This window comes from Delphinus delphis, chromosome 17 (assembly GCF_949987515.2).
Source record: "Delphinus delphis chromosome 17, mDelDel1.2, whole genome shotgun sequence".
NCBI lineage: Eukaryota > Metazoa > Chordata > Mammalia > Artiodactyla > Delphinidae > Delphinus > Delphinus delphis.
Window position 1 is genome coordinate 8,474,288 of NC_082699.1, and position 15,110 is coordinate 8,489,397.

Below are 15,110 nucleotides of genomic sequence, written 5' to 3' on the forward strand. Positions count from 1 at the left end.
TGATTTCGGACTTCTGGCCTCCAAAATGGTGAGAGAAGACATTTCTGTTGTTCTAAGTCATCCAGATTGTGTTAATTTGTTACGGCAGCCCTAGGACCCTGATACAAATATCGACACTTGCTAAGCTGAGTGACCTTGGGGAAGTTACTCAGCCTATTTATACATCCGTCTCCTCAGCTGAAAAGTAGAGATTTTAATACTCCCAGTTACGTGGGGCTGTCGTGAAGGTATGCAGAGGGCTTCGGACTGTGCTTGACACATAGAAAGCACGATGCATATTAGCACTAGGAGCTTCCTCGTCATGAATATACATTATATAGGCCCTGAGAAGCGTCTGAGCAATATCTCTGAGTACCGAAATCAAAAATAATATTTACTTTCTTTGTCGTGCTTCTCTGTGTTTCACAAATTATGTAGCAGGGGCATGCATCAGTTTTGTCATCGGAAAGCATTTATTCATTTTAAATGATCATTTTACTTATTGAGATAGGCAGCTGCATACCTTCAAGCCCATCTTCAGATAGAAAGAGCTGTGCTATGATTTGCAGTGATGGAATCTTTAACCAACACGCATGCCCGCTAGCAGGAATCGCAGTGTGATGATTAATACCTGAGAACTACAAGGCGCAAATTGCTACTCCTTCAAAAGTTGAGAAGCTCTGAAAAATTGCTTCCACTTGCCCATAACAAGGAAGCCTGATGTCCTGGTACGTGTGCTTCTGTTTCCACACTAATAGTGCTTCCATAATAAGTGTGAAACTTCCCAGATTTCATATTACGTATGATTTCATATTACATACAGATTTCACGTTCTGTCCTCAGAGTTTATAAACTGACTCTACTATTCAGCTCTCTAGCTATGTTCACTAGAAGCATTGCACAGTGCTTTAATTTCATTGACCCATTTCTCTCATGAAAAACACTCTTTTTGTAATGAAATACTTAGCCTGACCCGGCCACCCTGGAGTTAAGGATTATGAAGGATGAGAATGTAATGCAACATAAAACAAGTACCATAGAAGGGACGTGGAGAAGGAGGCTGACCAGCACTGAGGAGGGAGAGGAAGGGCACCGATGCTTCAAAGCTCCCTGGGGACGAGACAGCGTGAAACAATCCATCCTCCGCAAAACCGCCGCCCTAGCCCATGAGAGGCGGGGTGTGGGCGAGTGCTTTTTAATAATCACTGTGGATTTGTAAACTATACCACCTGCAAAGTACTGTTATCAGCAGCTACTTACTGCCACCTGAAGGAGGCTGGCTTTTAGCCCAGTGGGAATGGAGGGGCTGCCCAGTCAATGTTCTTATTCAAGATCACCCTACAAGTGAGCCGTGGGGCTGGGCTTACAGCCCTTCCCTGCTTCTGGCGGGTGCAGACAGTTCCCCTAATCACATTCCCAGCTTCAGTTTAAGACCCTAAGTTGGTATACTTAAATTAGGTCTGAAGCTCCTCTCCATCTTCACGGCCCCTGTGATTCTTATTTGACCTCCAAGGAGTTGACCTCGTCAAACTCTGCCTCCCCCAGCACACCCCCACCTCCTCTCTGTTTTCCCTGGGTCCCCTGCCCCTCTCCCCTTTGGCAGAGAGACCCTGTAGACCCGAACGGAGCTCAACAAGGCTCCGTGAGCTCCTTTGCATCTTGGAAGAAACTTCGCCCGGTCTGGCCATCTCTGATTCCCCCTCCTGGCTCTTCCAGCTCTGCCCTCTGCTGCCCCAGCTCCTTCTTGGCTCTCTTTCCTTTTTCTGCCTCCGAAATGTCGATGTGGCCATGGACTCTCACGTTTCCTCTAGAGCCTCCCAATAAGCCTGCTTCTAAAACCTTTATGTCTAGACTTGACTTCTCCCCTGAGCTCCAGACCTCACTATCCAGCAGACTCCTGGATGTATTCACTCCTGTGTCCCAACAGCAACTTAAACAAATAATATGAAGACCGGACTCATGATCTGTTCCCCTAACCTGCCTCATGCCTCCCAAGCTCTCAGCATTTGCTAAAGCATCAACAACCCCCGACTGACCAAAATGGAAACTGTCGCATCGTCACGGACACCCCTCCCTTGCCCCACACGCTCGAGATTCACTCGAGTCAATCTTCATCACATCTCCTGCCTCTGTTCTTTACTCTCCCTTTCTTTCCAGGATCCCAATCCCTGCCCTTCTGGGGTGGGCTACTGAGGCAGTCTGTTAACTGTTCTTCCCAAACGCCCCATCGGACACACTCAGGGTTCCAGAACGCCCTCCTAAAAGAGATCTGATCCCACTAGTTTGTATTCAAAACCTTCCATGATTTAGCTTCTAATCCACTCTCTCACTTTCCAACCTCATTCTGTATGTTAAAGGAACGAAACAAGGAGGCCATGAGACGGAGGTAGCCTCGTAGCAAAGCAAAACCTACCCCGGAGTCAATTCACTGGAATCTGAGAAAGTGAAACTTAAGAACGACCAATCACGATTAGCAGCAGCCTTTCCCAAAGGAGGCAACCGCTTACACCACAACCAGTCAAATAATCTCCTTGCTTTGCTTCAGCAGCTCCTCTATGAAAACCTGGCCCCCAGCGCGTGCCGGTGGAGCGCTCCTAACCACCTTTGGTTTGGTGCTACCTGATTCGAATCATATGTGTTCAAATAAATTCTGGAAAAATTTACCAGAATTTAAAGGTCTGTTTACCTCTTAACAGTATCCCACACTCTTGGCTGCTGAAAGCGCTCAATATTGCTCACACGTGGCTTGTAATTTTTGGCTTCCGCGCCTATGCTGATGCCGTTTGTTCAGCCTCGAGTGCCCCTCCCTTCCAGCTTTTAATGTGCAAATCCTTCCTGTCTTTAAAAGCCACCACTGTCAGGTTTCCCAATTCTCGGCGCAAATGAGCTGCCTGCCCACCGACCACCTGCAGCATCCCTGCCTGAGCCTCTCTTATGACTCACGACTTTCGAGCTGTGTTTTCTCCGACTGGACACCTCTGGTGGGGGAAGACCCCCATGTGAGTCGTCTCAGAACCCCTCACGGCACGGTGGGCTGCTGCCCCAGGCCCGGGGCAGGCAGGTGTCTGCCAATAACCAAACGAACGACCAGTACCCTCCTGCACACCCCTCCAGCAGACCTCCACCAAGGGCCGTGATACACGCGTGAGAAGACAACTTGGTTTCTGCCCTCCAGGCACTTACAGCTCAGTCCCAGAGATGAGACCAATATATACCAATTAATAGAAAGCAATGGAAATAAAAAGCAGAATCACTGAGAATACACCCTGTAAATACTCTAAGAAGTCAAAGGAGAGGTTCCTTTTTAGGAACAAAATTGGATCTTAGTACTAGGTTAATTTTGGATGGGTGAAAAGGCGGGCATTCCAGGGGAACAGAGTAATAGGACCAGGACAGGCAAAGGCATCAAAAGAAGTTGCCCTGACATTCACCATGTCCCTTCTCAGGCCGGTACCCGGGCTAAGTGCCTTGTAGGCATTATTTCGTTTAATCTGGACAACAACCCTGCAAAGCAGATAGCAACGCTGCCGATTTTATAAGTAAGCAGGCTGAGGCCACAGGGGATTAAGTGACTGGCCAAGGTGACACGGGATTAGTTGGCACAGCTGGGATCTGAAAAGGCAGCCACGTCCGCTGCACCATGCTGTGTCCTCTAGAGCAAGACATATAAATATCACAGGGTGTTTTCTTCAGGAAGGAGACTCTTTGTACTGATGCATAGTTCAAGGTGTAAAGCAATAAACACAATGTGTAACATGTGTAGGGTTTAGGACAAGTTAGCTGACTGAATGCAAGTCTGTCCATCTAGAAAGAGAAGCAAGAAGGTTCGTCAATCAGACAAGAATGCTCTGGGGAGAAATGATTAAGGAGGGCAGCCCTAGAACTGGGGAGTATCTCCAGACCCACGGAAAGCGCAGAGGTGGGACACCGACTAAGAAGCTGGGTTAATACCACCCACTCCAGTCTACTTCAGTGACAAAGAAAGAGAAACAAGCCAACCGAGCACAGCTTTGTCGTAACGAACATCCATCCTCAGAGGTGACGAGTAAGAGAGAAAGGGATGGGAGGAAACATACTTGGTCTCGTTGGCACACCGGATCTTGCAGCCTTCCTTGGGAATCACCAAGCCCAGGTGCATTCGGAGCCTGCAGTTCGTGGGTCCCGTGTGCGGCCACACGTGGGTTCCCGGGTGCATGACGGAATATTTGATCTGCACAGAAAACGTACCACCCTGTTCATCCATTTACCAAGGTGTGGGAGAACTGCTAAAAGTACAAAATTACTGTCAATTCAGATTAGTGCCTCTGCAGTACTCGGAATTTATATCCTCGTCCTATTTCTTTGTGAAGGAACTAAAAGTAAGGACTCCCATTTTCCACAAAGCTATAAACGCTGAACATTTTCCACCCTCAGTGCTGCCGTCGAGGGCATGACATTATGTTTTATTAAAAAGCAAGTGAAAAAAGAGGCATTCAGTGGGTCAAAGGAAATAACCGTTTCTTTGTAAACATGAGCATTCCCATTTATTCCCCTAATAACTGACTGTGCTCTTCCCAGCACAGAAAACATTCTTGGTACCTGTCCTCTTCGGCATCCTGTCGTCTCGGGGAATTTATCTAGTAAAGCACAGGTTTTACGAGCTCCTTTACAGGCATTTTCATTTTTCCTTCCTAGAACAATAAATGATAAAACCACTGTTAGAAACAAATCACAGTAAAGCTTTAACTCATCCCGTTTTGACCACACACAATCTATATTGTCCTCCTTACTGTAAGAATGAGAAGGCCGAGTAAACACAAGAAGACAGAGTGTCCTGTTCCAACAAACACTGACGGGCACAGCAAGGACCAGAGCTCTGCACCCAGCCTTGGACTACCGTATTTGACTAAGGATGTCTAACGGGCAAGGCATGTGCTGAATACTTATTTTTCCCCCTGTGGCAGGCAGAACAACGGCTCCCTCCTAAAGAAGACCACATCCTAAGCCCAGGAACTCGTGAATAGGTTACGTTACGTGGCAAGGGAAAATTAAGGTTGCAGGTGACGTGGAGATTACTAATCAGCTGACCTTTAAAGAAGGAGATTATCGTAGATGAACTGGATGGGCCCAGTGTAATCACAGGGTCTAAATGTAGAAGAGGGAGTCAGTGCCAGAGTGATACAGAATGAGAAAGACTTGAGTGGCTACTGCGGGCTCCAAAGACGGAAGGGGACCACAGCCAAGGAATGTGGGCAGCCTCTAAATGAATGCAGCCTTGATGACACTTTGACTTTAGCTCAGTGAGACCCAGAACTGTAAAGGTAAAACATCTGAGTTATCTAAAGCCACGACATTTATGGTCATTGTTATAGCAGCCACAGGAAACTCATCCACCCCCCAGCCTCCAAGGAAGGAAAATGGCTTATGTTACACTTCTGACCTAAAAGTGCATTTTCTAGGACTATATTCTACTAACCCACACATCAGTTTTCATTGAAATTTAATGTATTTTCCAATGTACAGGTCATCCTTTATATGCTGATAAGAATAGGATTTCAGTGACGAGGGGAGAGGCCTCTGAGAGATGGGGGTTTCTCTGAGGGCCTGGTCAGGAACACAGATTTTGGGACATAGTCTAAAGCACCCTGGACTAGGCAAATTCCTTCACCATCGACAAAATCACTGTTTCTTAAGAAAGATGTGCTTAGGAAGGTACAGCATCATTTGCTCTCACGGACGAGGAAAACAATGGGTTTTTTTTTAAAAGGTAGAGACATTGTAATTCCCTATTCAGGATTCCTACAAGGTACTGATACATCTAAGCTGAGTTCAAGTTTATTTAATTAATGTTAGTTGTGTCCTAAGATAATTATATACTGAGAATAAAATGAGAGTTAACAAGGAATGTATCTTACCGGCAGCATCCTCAATCAAATGGACCTCGATATTTTAGAAAACAACTTCTATATTTGTTTTTCCTAAGTAATCTGTCTCTTGAGGAAAATGGTAGTTGCTGTTTTTAGTTACTAATTGAATATGAGTTTAATGATAATGTCAGTTTGAACCAATAGATTCTTGTACACGACATCATAAAGAATGTTCAAGCCCTAGCTTCCCATGCCGTCCCAAATGCAGGATCTGGGGACGACTTAGCGGTAGTACCAGTTGTGGGTTCTGTGTGTTCAGGCAGCAGCTAGGTGAGGCCTGGGGCCTTGAGGAGCGGCTAGAGGTGTCTGGATTTCCCACGGGCACAGTGGTGAGGGCTGAGCACGTGTCACTTGGAGAACACGTGTGTCTTACCTGAATGAGAGCTAATAAATGGGAAACCTAACAGCTTGGGTCACTAGGATTGCCACTTGGTGAGGAGTGAATTAGAGAACATCTCTAGCCATTTAGCCACATAAATCTTTTCTAGTCTGTAAACACAGATTCTCTGTAGGGGAATCTTATCATTCGTGGATTGCCGTTGGTAGTTTTAACTATTCACACGCGATTGGGAGGGTTTAGGAACGCAACTACACTTCCATGGTGCTCAGCACGGGCCAGGGACCACTCACCTGATGCCCACACACCAGGGAGGGGGACACTATTAGAATCGTATTTTATAGAAGAGGAAGCGAGGCACGGAGAGGTCACACGGTAAGTGGCAGAGTGGGAATTCCAGTCCAACTGGACCCAGAGTCCATGTTCTTAATGGCGACCTAAGGATGTCTCCATTACTGTTACATAATGTATGCTTATTATGTAATAAAAACTAGAATTGCTATCATTCTTCTGTATGTCAGACCTTTGCTCACTGATCCTGGTAACAACCCCATACTCGAGGCACTATTTTCTTTTCTTTTTTTCTTTTTTTTTGGCGGTACGCGGGCCTCTCACTGCTGTGGCCTCTCCCGTTGCGGAGCAAAGGCTCCGGACGCGCAGGCTCAGCGGCCATGGCTCACGGTCCCAGCCGCTCCGCGGCATCTGGGATCTTCCCGGACCGGGGCACGAATCCCTGTCCTCTGCATCGGCAGGCGGTCGAGGCACTATTTTCATCGTCATTTTTCAGCTGAGGAATCTGAGGCTCAGAGAGTCAGGAACAAGCCCACATCACACACTAACAAGTGGTGCAGCCAGGACCCCAACTCGGGATCCTCGGTCTCCAAAGGCTATGCTTTAAAGCATGATTTTCACTATGTTGCGTCTTGGATTTGAACATAACTGTGCAGAGCAAACCATTCTGCAGAAGAGAAAACTGCCCAGCAGCTGAACTCAGTGTGGTTTTGTTTTTAATTTATTATTTCTCACACAGTTTAAAGTAACTTTCAAGAAGTGATAAACTTTGTTTCTTTGGGAAAAACAGCCCCAGAAAGAGATCTAACTGCTGATGCAAATCTGAAAGAATCAACTGAATATTTCATCTACATGTGAAGAATACACTTTAAGAGGGATATCATGGAGGTGAGATTTTTAAAGGTTCTGGGTGTATCTCTCTGAAGTTTCAAGGCTTTACTGCTGGGATGACAATAGGTTCATCTTGCATGACAACTCTGATCAGTTGATAGTGGCTACCTAGAACACTGTGTTGAGCAGGATTCAGAGGTTCAGCTTGAGCTCATCCAGAAAGGCTACTGGGATGGGTTAGCACCATCTCCCATGGGCTCTGGAAGAAAGTGTGACTGTGCATGTGTGGCATATTTGTTAACACTATGTTTTAGCGTTCATCGTTAAAACAATAAACGAGCAAAACAGATGTTCTGTAACATTCACACAGCAATTTGAAAACATCTGTGGGGAAAAATTAGTTATGTATATTTGTTGATTCGGTCTTTTTTTTTTTCTCCAACTCAAAAACGTTGATCATTTAAAAAGGAATAAATATACTTCAGAAATGGTTGGGTTACTTAGAGAACTTCCATGATTCCCACTTACATATGGATAGAAATGAAGCTTGAAGCCATAGCTTCAAGGCCTTCAAGATTCCAGCAGCATCCTTTCCTAACTAGGCTAGACAACCTCTAAGTCTTCACAAGTCAGATCCTCATGGGCCTCCTGTCTGAATCTGAGCTCTCAGTGTGGCTAAGAAACGACCCCGCCATCTCCCTCCCCTCATCTTCCTGACCCCTCCTGCTGCAGGATTCCCTCCCCTCTATCTCCAGGCCAACAGGGCATCTGCCTTCAGGGGTGCCACCCTGCTTCTACGCAAGCTACAATACTAGCTGCCTTCAAAATTCTTTAAACTGTGAAATTTGTTTCCAGAAAACAGTTACTGGGTTTCTCACAGAAGCCTGGAACCACAAACAAAAGACCACCAAGAACCTTAATAAAACTTCTTAAAAGAGCAACTATGGGAGTTGTATTATTTTATGATGATAAAATAAAACGAGAAATTAATTTCTATTTAATTGACTGCAACTGATTGGAAAACAGATACTTATAAAACACAGACACACACTTCTAAATTATTTTGAATCGAAATGGAAATTGAGATAAAAATGAAGTCGTTTCTGGGGGGAATAATACAAGTGAAAATATAAATTATAGCTTAAGGAAAGTATCCAAAGCTAAATCTAGAGATCAGTCCATAGCCTTAAATGCTTTTATTAATGAAGATGAAAGAATGAAAATAAACTTACTAAGAAGTTCTGATTGAAAAGTTTAGAAAAAACGGATAAAATAAACAACAAAAAGAACATGAGGAGGAAGAAAAATATAAAAGCAGGAATTAGAAAAAAATCAAAATAAGATGAGATATAATTTGAGGTTTTTAAAGAACATACTAGATCACTTTGTCAAACTTAAGGAGAGAGGAAAAAAAAGGAACATGCAAATTCCACTCAGTGGGAAGAAGAATTTAACAAAGATCAAGGAAGTAAATATTTTAAGAAATTACTCTAATTCATGGAAAATCAGGTATAATCAAAATATATGAAAATGTATAAGTTCACAAATATTGTATGATTCCACTTCTATGAAGTGTCTGAAGCAGTAAATTCATAGAAACAGAAGGTGCAACGGTGGTTGCCAAGGGCTGGGGGAGGGCAGTGGGGAGTGTTGTTAATGGGTACAGAGTTTGAGTTTTGCAAGATGAAACTCAGGTCTAGAGATTGGTTGCGTGAAAATATGAATATACATGACCCCACTGAATGTACACTTGAAACCAGGTAAGGTGGTAAATTTTAAGTTATATGTACTGTGCTACCATTAAAAAAATTTTTAAATACACAAAAATCTTAAAAGTCAAAATGTTGCCCCCAATGAAACTGTCTCCATTATTTATTTCCTTTCTTAACACTTTTCTATGCCCCATAATGCTTTGCATATTTCAACCTTACTAAAGCATGTGCTTTTAGCAGAGACTATGGTTTCCGGAAATTACTGCCAGGATGCATACTATTCTGAAGACTTAGTGTAGGAAGCCATGAAGCATGAGGATGTTGATGGAACGGAGCCATCAGATGAACTGGGGAATGCTTACGGCCAACAGAATTGACTCATTTAGTGAGATGCCAATAGACAAAATTAGCACGTTGTTCACATATTGACCTTATCACAGCTCTATTTAAAAAAATCTTGCTGGCAAAAAGCTGACACAGTCCCTTGAAATCATGTGATGTCTCTTCTGTTGGACATTTCCCTGAAAATATTACTGAAGTCGTTCTTCTTTCTCTGACGTGTAAATCTTAGTATTCTGAAAGCATACCGACATAAACAACAGTGCTATTTGTCCCATGATATAAACCAACTGCTTATCATCCTCTCAATTTATTTTCTGCAGCTAAAGATGTGTGACACATGCTGTTTAGTCTTCAAAATAGATTTACTTTTGTTCAGCTACCGTTAACCCAGGTTAACTTGAATTTTCCAGAAGAGAATTGGAGAGAGCTTTAAAGATAAAATTCAGTGCTCCTCATTTTGAGGACAGATTGATATATTAACTCATTGGACACACACAGATTGAGGCCCTGTCTGTGTACCTGGGCCTGGGTTCAGCTCAAGGAATATTAGGTTGACTGTGAACCTCTTCCTATTCTTTTTTTTTTTTTTTTGCGGTATGCGGGCCTCTCACTGTTGTGGCCTCTCCCGTTGCAGAGCACAGGCTCCGGACGCGCAGGCTCAGCGGCCATGGCTCATGGGCCCAGTTGCTCTGCGGCATGTGGGATCTTCCCAGACCGGGGCACAAACCCGCGTCTCCTGCATCGGCAAGCGGACTCTCAACCACTGCGCCACCAGGGAAGCCCTCTTCCTATTCTTGATGAGCTCAGACACTAGTTATTATTGACTTGTCACTCTGGTTTGTCATCACCCCTAACGGCTCTCACCGCGGTGATATTTTGCACAACATCGTCTCCAAGGTACAGGAGCAAAAGAGGCTCAGGAAAGCTCCTTTCTAAGGCGTCGATGAGCACACGGTGGGCTCTTCAGTTACGTCTGTACAGTAGGGTTACTCTTTGTAACATATCATTTAACAGGAAAGACCAGGAAAATCAAAATACAACATATATATATATATTTATCCAAATACACACATGCATATACACACCCATATATTTACATGCACACACACACACACACACACACACACAGATGAGTGTTCCTACATAGTTTCAAGAAGCAACAAATAGATTTTCATAATCTGGGTTTCCCAGGTAGTTTCCTTTAAGTCAGGGAACCCTAGCTCTGGGAGGTATCGGCAGAAGCCCCCCCTTCCCATCAGGTTGCAGAGAATGATCTGGAAGTAGCACGCTCACCTTGCTGCCACAGTGTAAACTGGCTCCAGTCACCCTTTTCCCTCAGGTTCTCATCTTCAGGCAGAAACAGGCCCTGGGCTCTATCCATCACTGCAAGGCCTTCATCTCGGATTAACTTCCAGTTTCTTTCTAAGGACTAGAGGGAAGATTCTGGTTTTACTGGACTGAAAATATGCCTGGTAAAACACCTTATAGTGACGTTCAGCTTTTTGTTTGTCTGATTAATAAGTAATGAAATGTTCCCTCTCGTCTAGATTACTTACTTCAATTTCCTCTAGGACCTCTTGTCAAGGGTGTAAAAAAACCCACCTAATAATTAGTTTTCAGAACCAAGTGCCTTCGCAGCATAAATGTTTCAGTAATTCCCAGGAACCGCCGAGAGCAGTTCCGTCTAACGTTTGTTTTCACGTCTGCCTAAAGGTCGTTTTTTCACAGACCCTAACCAACCGAGAGGACTAATCTTGTTGAGCATCATTACATCAGGACCCTGCCGTACAGCCCACATGACACTCCAGCGTCCAAACTGGAATACAAATCACAGACTTAATTCCACCTCCCAGTAGAGGTCCTCATAAAGACGCCATTCAACGTGGTAAATATTAATTAAACTTTCAAGAACATTGGGAAAGTGTCCATTGGAGCATGTGACGTGTTATAAAATTAGTAGCAAAACAAAGCCAATAAATGTCCTCGTGTTTAGAATTCAGCCAAACAAAAACATTTCTTTGACTTCTCACTTTGAGGGTGCCTTAGGCTCTGTCAGTAAGTGCCTGGCTGGTGAGGGTAGATCCCATGGGAGGAGGAGGACAGGCTCTCCTCCTGGGAACCCTCACTGCACAGCGATACTGATGAGCAGTGGGGATGGCAGAGGGGTGGGTGCTATGGGGGACGGCAGGCCAGGGCAAGCATCCGGAGTGGCAGCCTCGGGGGAAGTACTATCAGGAGAAAAAACGAAAACGGCATGAAAGAGGCTAGGTTACACAGAGAAACCGGGATTTTGAAACATTCATAATTTCAAACATTCCTACGTTGCATGGGAAGTGGATGTGGTCGTGGAGTCTACGGGTACCCGGATAGCGAAGAACACAACAGATGATTTCAACGAGAATCGGGGCTCAAGAGCAAGGAAGTAAAGCTGATGAGTTACAAACACATATAAAAGATGGAAGCAACAATTAGCGTGCTCTGAAAATGGAGCGAGTTGCCTTATAAAACAGGGGTCTCGGGCTTCCCTGGTGGCGCGGTGGTTGAGAGTCCGCCTGCCGATGCAGGGGACACGGGTTCGTGCTCCGGTCCGGGAAGATCCCACGTCCGCGGAGCGGCTGGGCCCGTGAGCCATGGCCGCTGAGCCTGCGCGTCCGGAGCCTGTGCTCCGCAACGGGAGAGGCCACAGCAGTGAGAGGCCCGTGTACCGCAAAAAAAAAAATAATAAAATAAAATAAAATAAAATGAAACAGGGGTCTCTATCTTTTGAAGTGTTCAAGAGAAGGCTGGATGACCAATTACAGGTGGGGCAAAGCACAAGAGAAGGTGTAAAGTGTTTTTACCAACCCGTGCTTTATGAATTAACGATTCAACGTAGGAAAACCAAGAAGGAGCCAGGAAGACGGCACGAGCAGAGGACTCCACCAAAGACAGATACACTCAGAGATTTGTGTGAAGACACAGTACCAACTTCAGCCAAACCCCGGGAACGCCTGTGACACTCTGTGACCGCATTAGGTATATTCCAATATTCTAGGGCAAGCGGTAGGTTTTAAGATTAGATACTGATTTTATACCGCTTTTTTCCCCCGTGTTACTTTGAGTCTATTGACATTTCTTTTTTAAAAAATTCAGCTTTGAGGCTTAATTAACATATAAAATTGTAAGACATTTAAAATGTAGATCGTGGTAATTTGATATACATATACATTGTGAAAGGAAACCCCCCACCTGATTAATTAACACATTTATCACCTCATATATTTATTTATTTGATACTTTGGGAGTGAGAATATTTTACTTCTATTCCCTTAGCAAATTTCAATTTACAATACGGTGTTGTCAACTACGGTCTCAATGTCATACATCAGGTCCTTAGACCTTATCCATCGTATAGCTGGAAGTCTGTACCCTTTACCCAAACCTCTCCCTACTTCCTTCGCCTCCAGCCCCTGCCAGCCACTTTTCCACTCTCTGTTTCTATGAGTCTTACTTTTTTTTTTTTAATTGAGATTCCACATTGTAAGTAATACCACACAGTATTTGTCTTCCTGTGTCTGGCTTATTCCACTTGGTGCCCTCAAGGTCCGTCCAAGTCACAAATGGCAGGATTTCTTTTCTCGTGGCTGAATAGTGTTCCATTGTGCGCGCGCACGTGTGTGTGTGTGTGTGTGTGTGTGTGTGTGTTACATCTTCCTTATCCACTCATCCACTGATGGACACTTAGGTTGTTTCTATATCTTGGTTATTGTGGATAAGGGTACAATGAACGCAAAAGTGCAGATATCTCAAAATATTTTACTTTGAATTACATTTGCATTTCTCTGGATATAGACCCAGTAATGGGACTACTGGGTCACTTGGTAGTTCTATTTTTCACTTGTTGAGGACCGTCCATATTGTCTTCCACAGTAGCTGCACCAATTGATTTTATATTTCTATGAAACCTACCCACTGATTTGTGTCAAAATCTGGAGCTGCTCTTATCATCACCATGCTCTCTGCTGGTGTGGATCATCTGTCCACAGATAATCTTGAAACCATGCCCCATAAAGTTAAAAAAACCACCCTGAAACTGTGCCCCATTGGGTTAACAGAAACTTGGTGACTAACAGAAATTCTTGAGTTTGTCTTATAGTTTGCTATATATCTGCTTGCAGCCTACTTTACTACCCACGCTTGCCTTAATTATTTTCTTGCAAATTGCATACCCTCCAAGCTTCATGTTAGCCTAAACAATAAGACATTTGCCTGAGTTGTTTTCTAGGCACTTGGAGTCAGCTGTGTCTAGTTCAAGCTCCAGCTGGCTAAGGCTGGTTGGGACCACTGACCCTAAAACTGGGCCTGTATAGGTGTCTGATGAATGACTGTTTGATGTCGAGGACCAAAACCTGCACACTCAGATCATGCTAAGTGCCTCCACTGTTATTTTATTTTATCTATTTATTTTGTTTTATTAAAAAAATTTTTTTTCTAGGCCATGCCATGCAGCATGTGGGATCTTAGTTCCCCGACCAGGGATCGAACTTGTGCCCTCTGCATCGGGAGCATGGAGTCTTAACCACTGGACCACCAGGGAAGTCCCTCCGTTTTTACGCATACATTCCATGAAGAAGCGTGTAACTTAGAAACACCTTGGGCAGACCACTGATTACCTCACCTTTTCCCTACATCCAATCACCTTTCCCCACCCCTAAGATCACCCTACTTCTTTATCCCATAAATATCTCAAGCTCCTTGCCTTCAGGGAGGCAGATCTGAGACTGGTTCTCCCGTCTCCTCCCTTGGCTGCCTGTGAATAAATCCTTTCTTTGCTGCTGCGAACCTGGTAAACGAACCTGGTTTGGTAACAATTTCAATATTATTTCATCCCAAGAAGGTAATTCATCAATAGTAAGTCAAAGACTGCATTGCAATTAAGAGATACTCAAAACCCCTCACTTAGGCAGGTCCCCAGAGTGAGAGAAGACCACGGTTTTCTCAAGAATCCCAAGATCATGGAAAGAGAATGCACCCCAGATGCATCTCCCCAAACGTACCTAAACTGCCAACGCTCCCCGCAGCTACTGTAACTTATTCAAGTTGTTAGATAAATCTGTCTAATTCATGTTCAACTGCCACAAAGACAGGGGAGAATCACCTCTCTAACACTTGAAATTACTTCTCGAATGAGGTTATCAGTGCCTGATATGGCAGGCAGGCTCTCACCCTCTGCCCTCCCAGTACTTTAGTGGCTTCTTTCATTTCTTTTGAAGGCTGATTTTAGGGGCATCTTTGGAAAGAGCTGATCTTTTGTTCCTAAAATAGGCCACAGAGTCCTAGGGAAAATGTTCAAGTGACTGCATCACTAAATAAAATGTTTAAATTTTCTTTAAGGGCAGGCTGTCTTTTACATGTGAAATGTCGTTCCTGCCCCCTTCCACACCCCTCTCCTCAGGGTCCCCCCAGGGAAGTGTCGCTGCAGAGGGACTTTCCCGGGAATAGTGATGACTTTTTAAAAAAACTTTCTTGTTTGCCCCTGTTATACGTGCCGCAGGGGTGCTGAAGGACAGTCTGGCTGAAAGGAGCAACCAGATGCAGGGTCTCCCGGTCGGTCCCAAGCTGGAAACACTCTTGCGGCAGTGCCACCGACCTGCTCAGTACGCTCAGTGCTGAGCAGACCCTGCACGGACATTTATTTTCATCATGAAACAGCCACTCAGCATTTCCTCTTTA

The 15,110-nt window shown here is 44.5% G+C and overlaps 1 protein-coding gene across 3 annotated transcripts in view; it reads right to left on the minus strand.

The window, feature by feature from the left end:
• The window catches only part of ASPH (aspartate beta-hydroxylase), a 205,764-nt gene that overhangs the window by 9,374 nt on the left and 181,280 nt on the right, over nucleotides 1-15,110 (minus strand). For all 3 annotated transcript variants that reach the window (XM_059994695.1, XM_059994693.1, XM_059994694.1), the window contains 3 exons: nucleotides 10,692-10,827; nucleotides 4,558-4,649; nucleotides 4,056-4,189 (listed from right to left, as the gene is read on the minus strand). In XM_059994695.1, coding sequence (XP_059850678.1) covers nucleotides 4,056-4,189; nucleotides 4,558-4,649; nucleotides 10,692-10,827 — 362 coding nt within the window. The remainder of the gene's footprint in view (nucleotides 1-4,055; nucleotides 4,190-4,557; nucleotides 4,650-10,691; nucleotides 10,828-15,110) is intronic.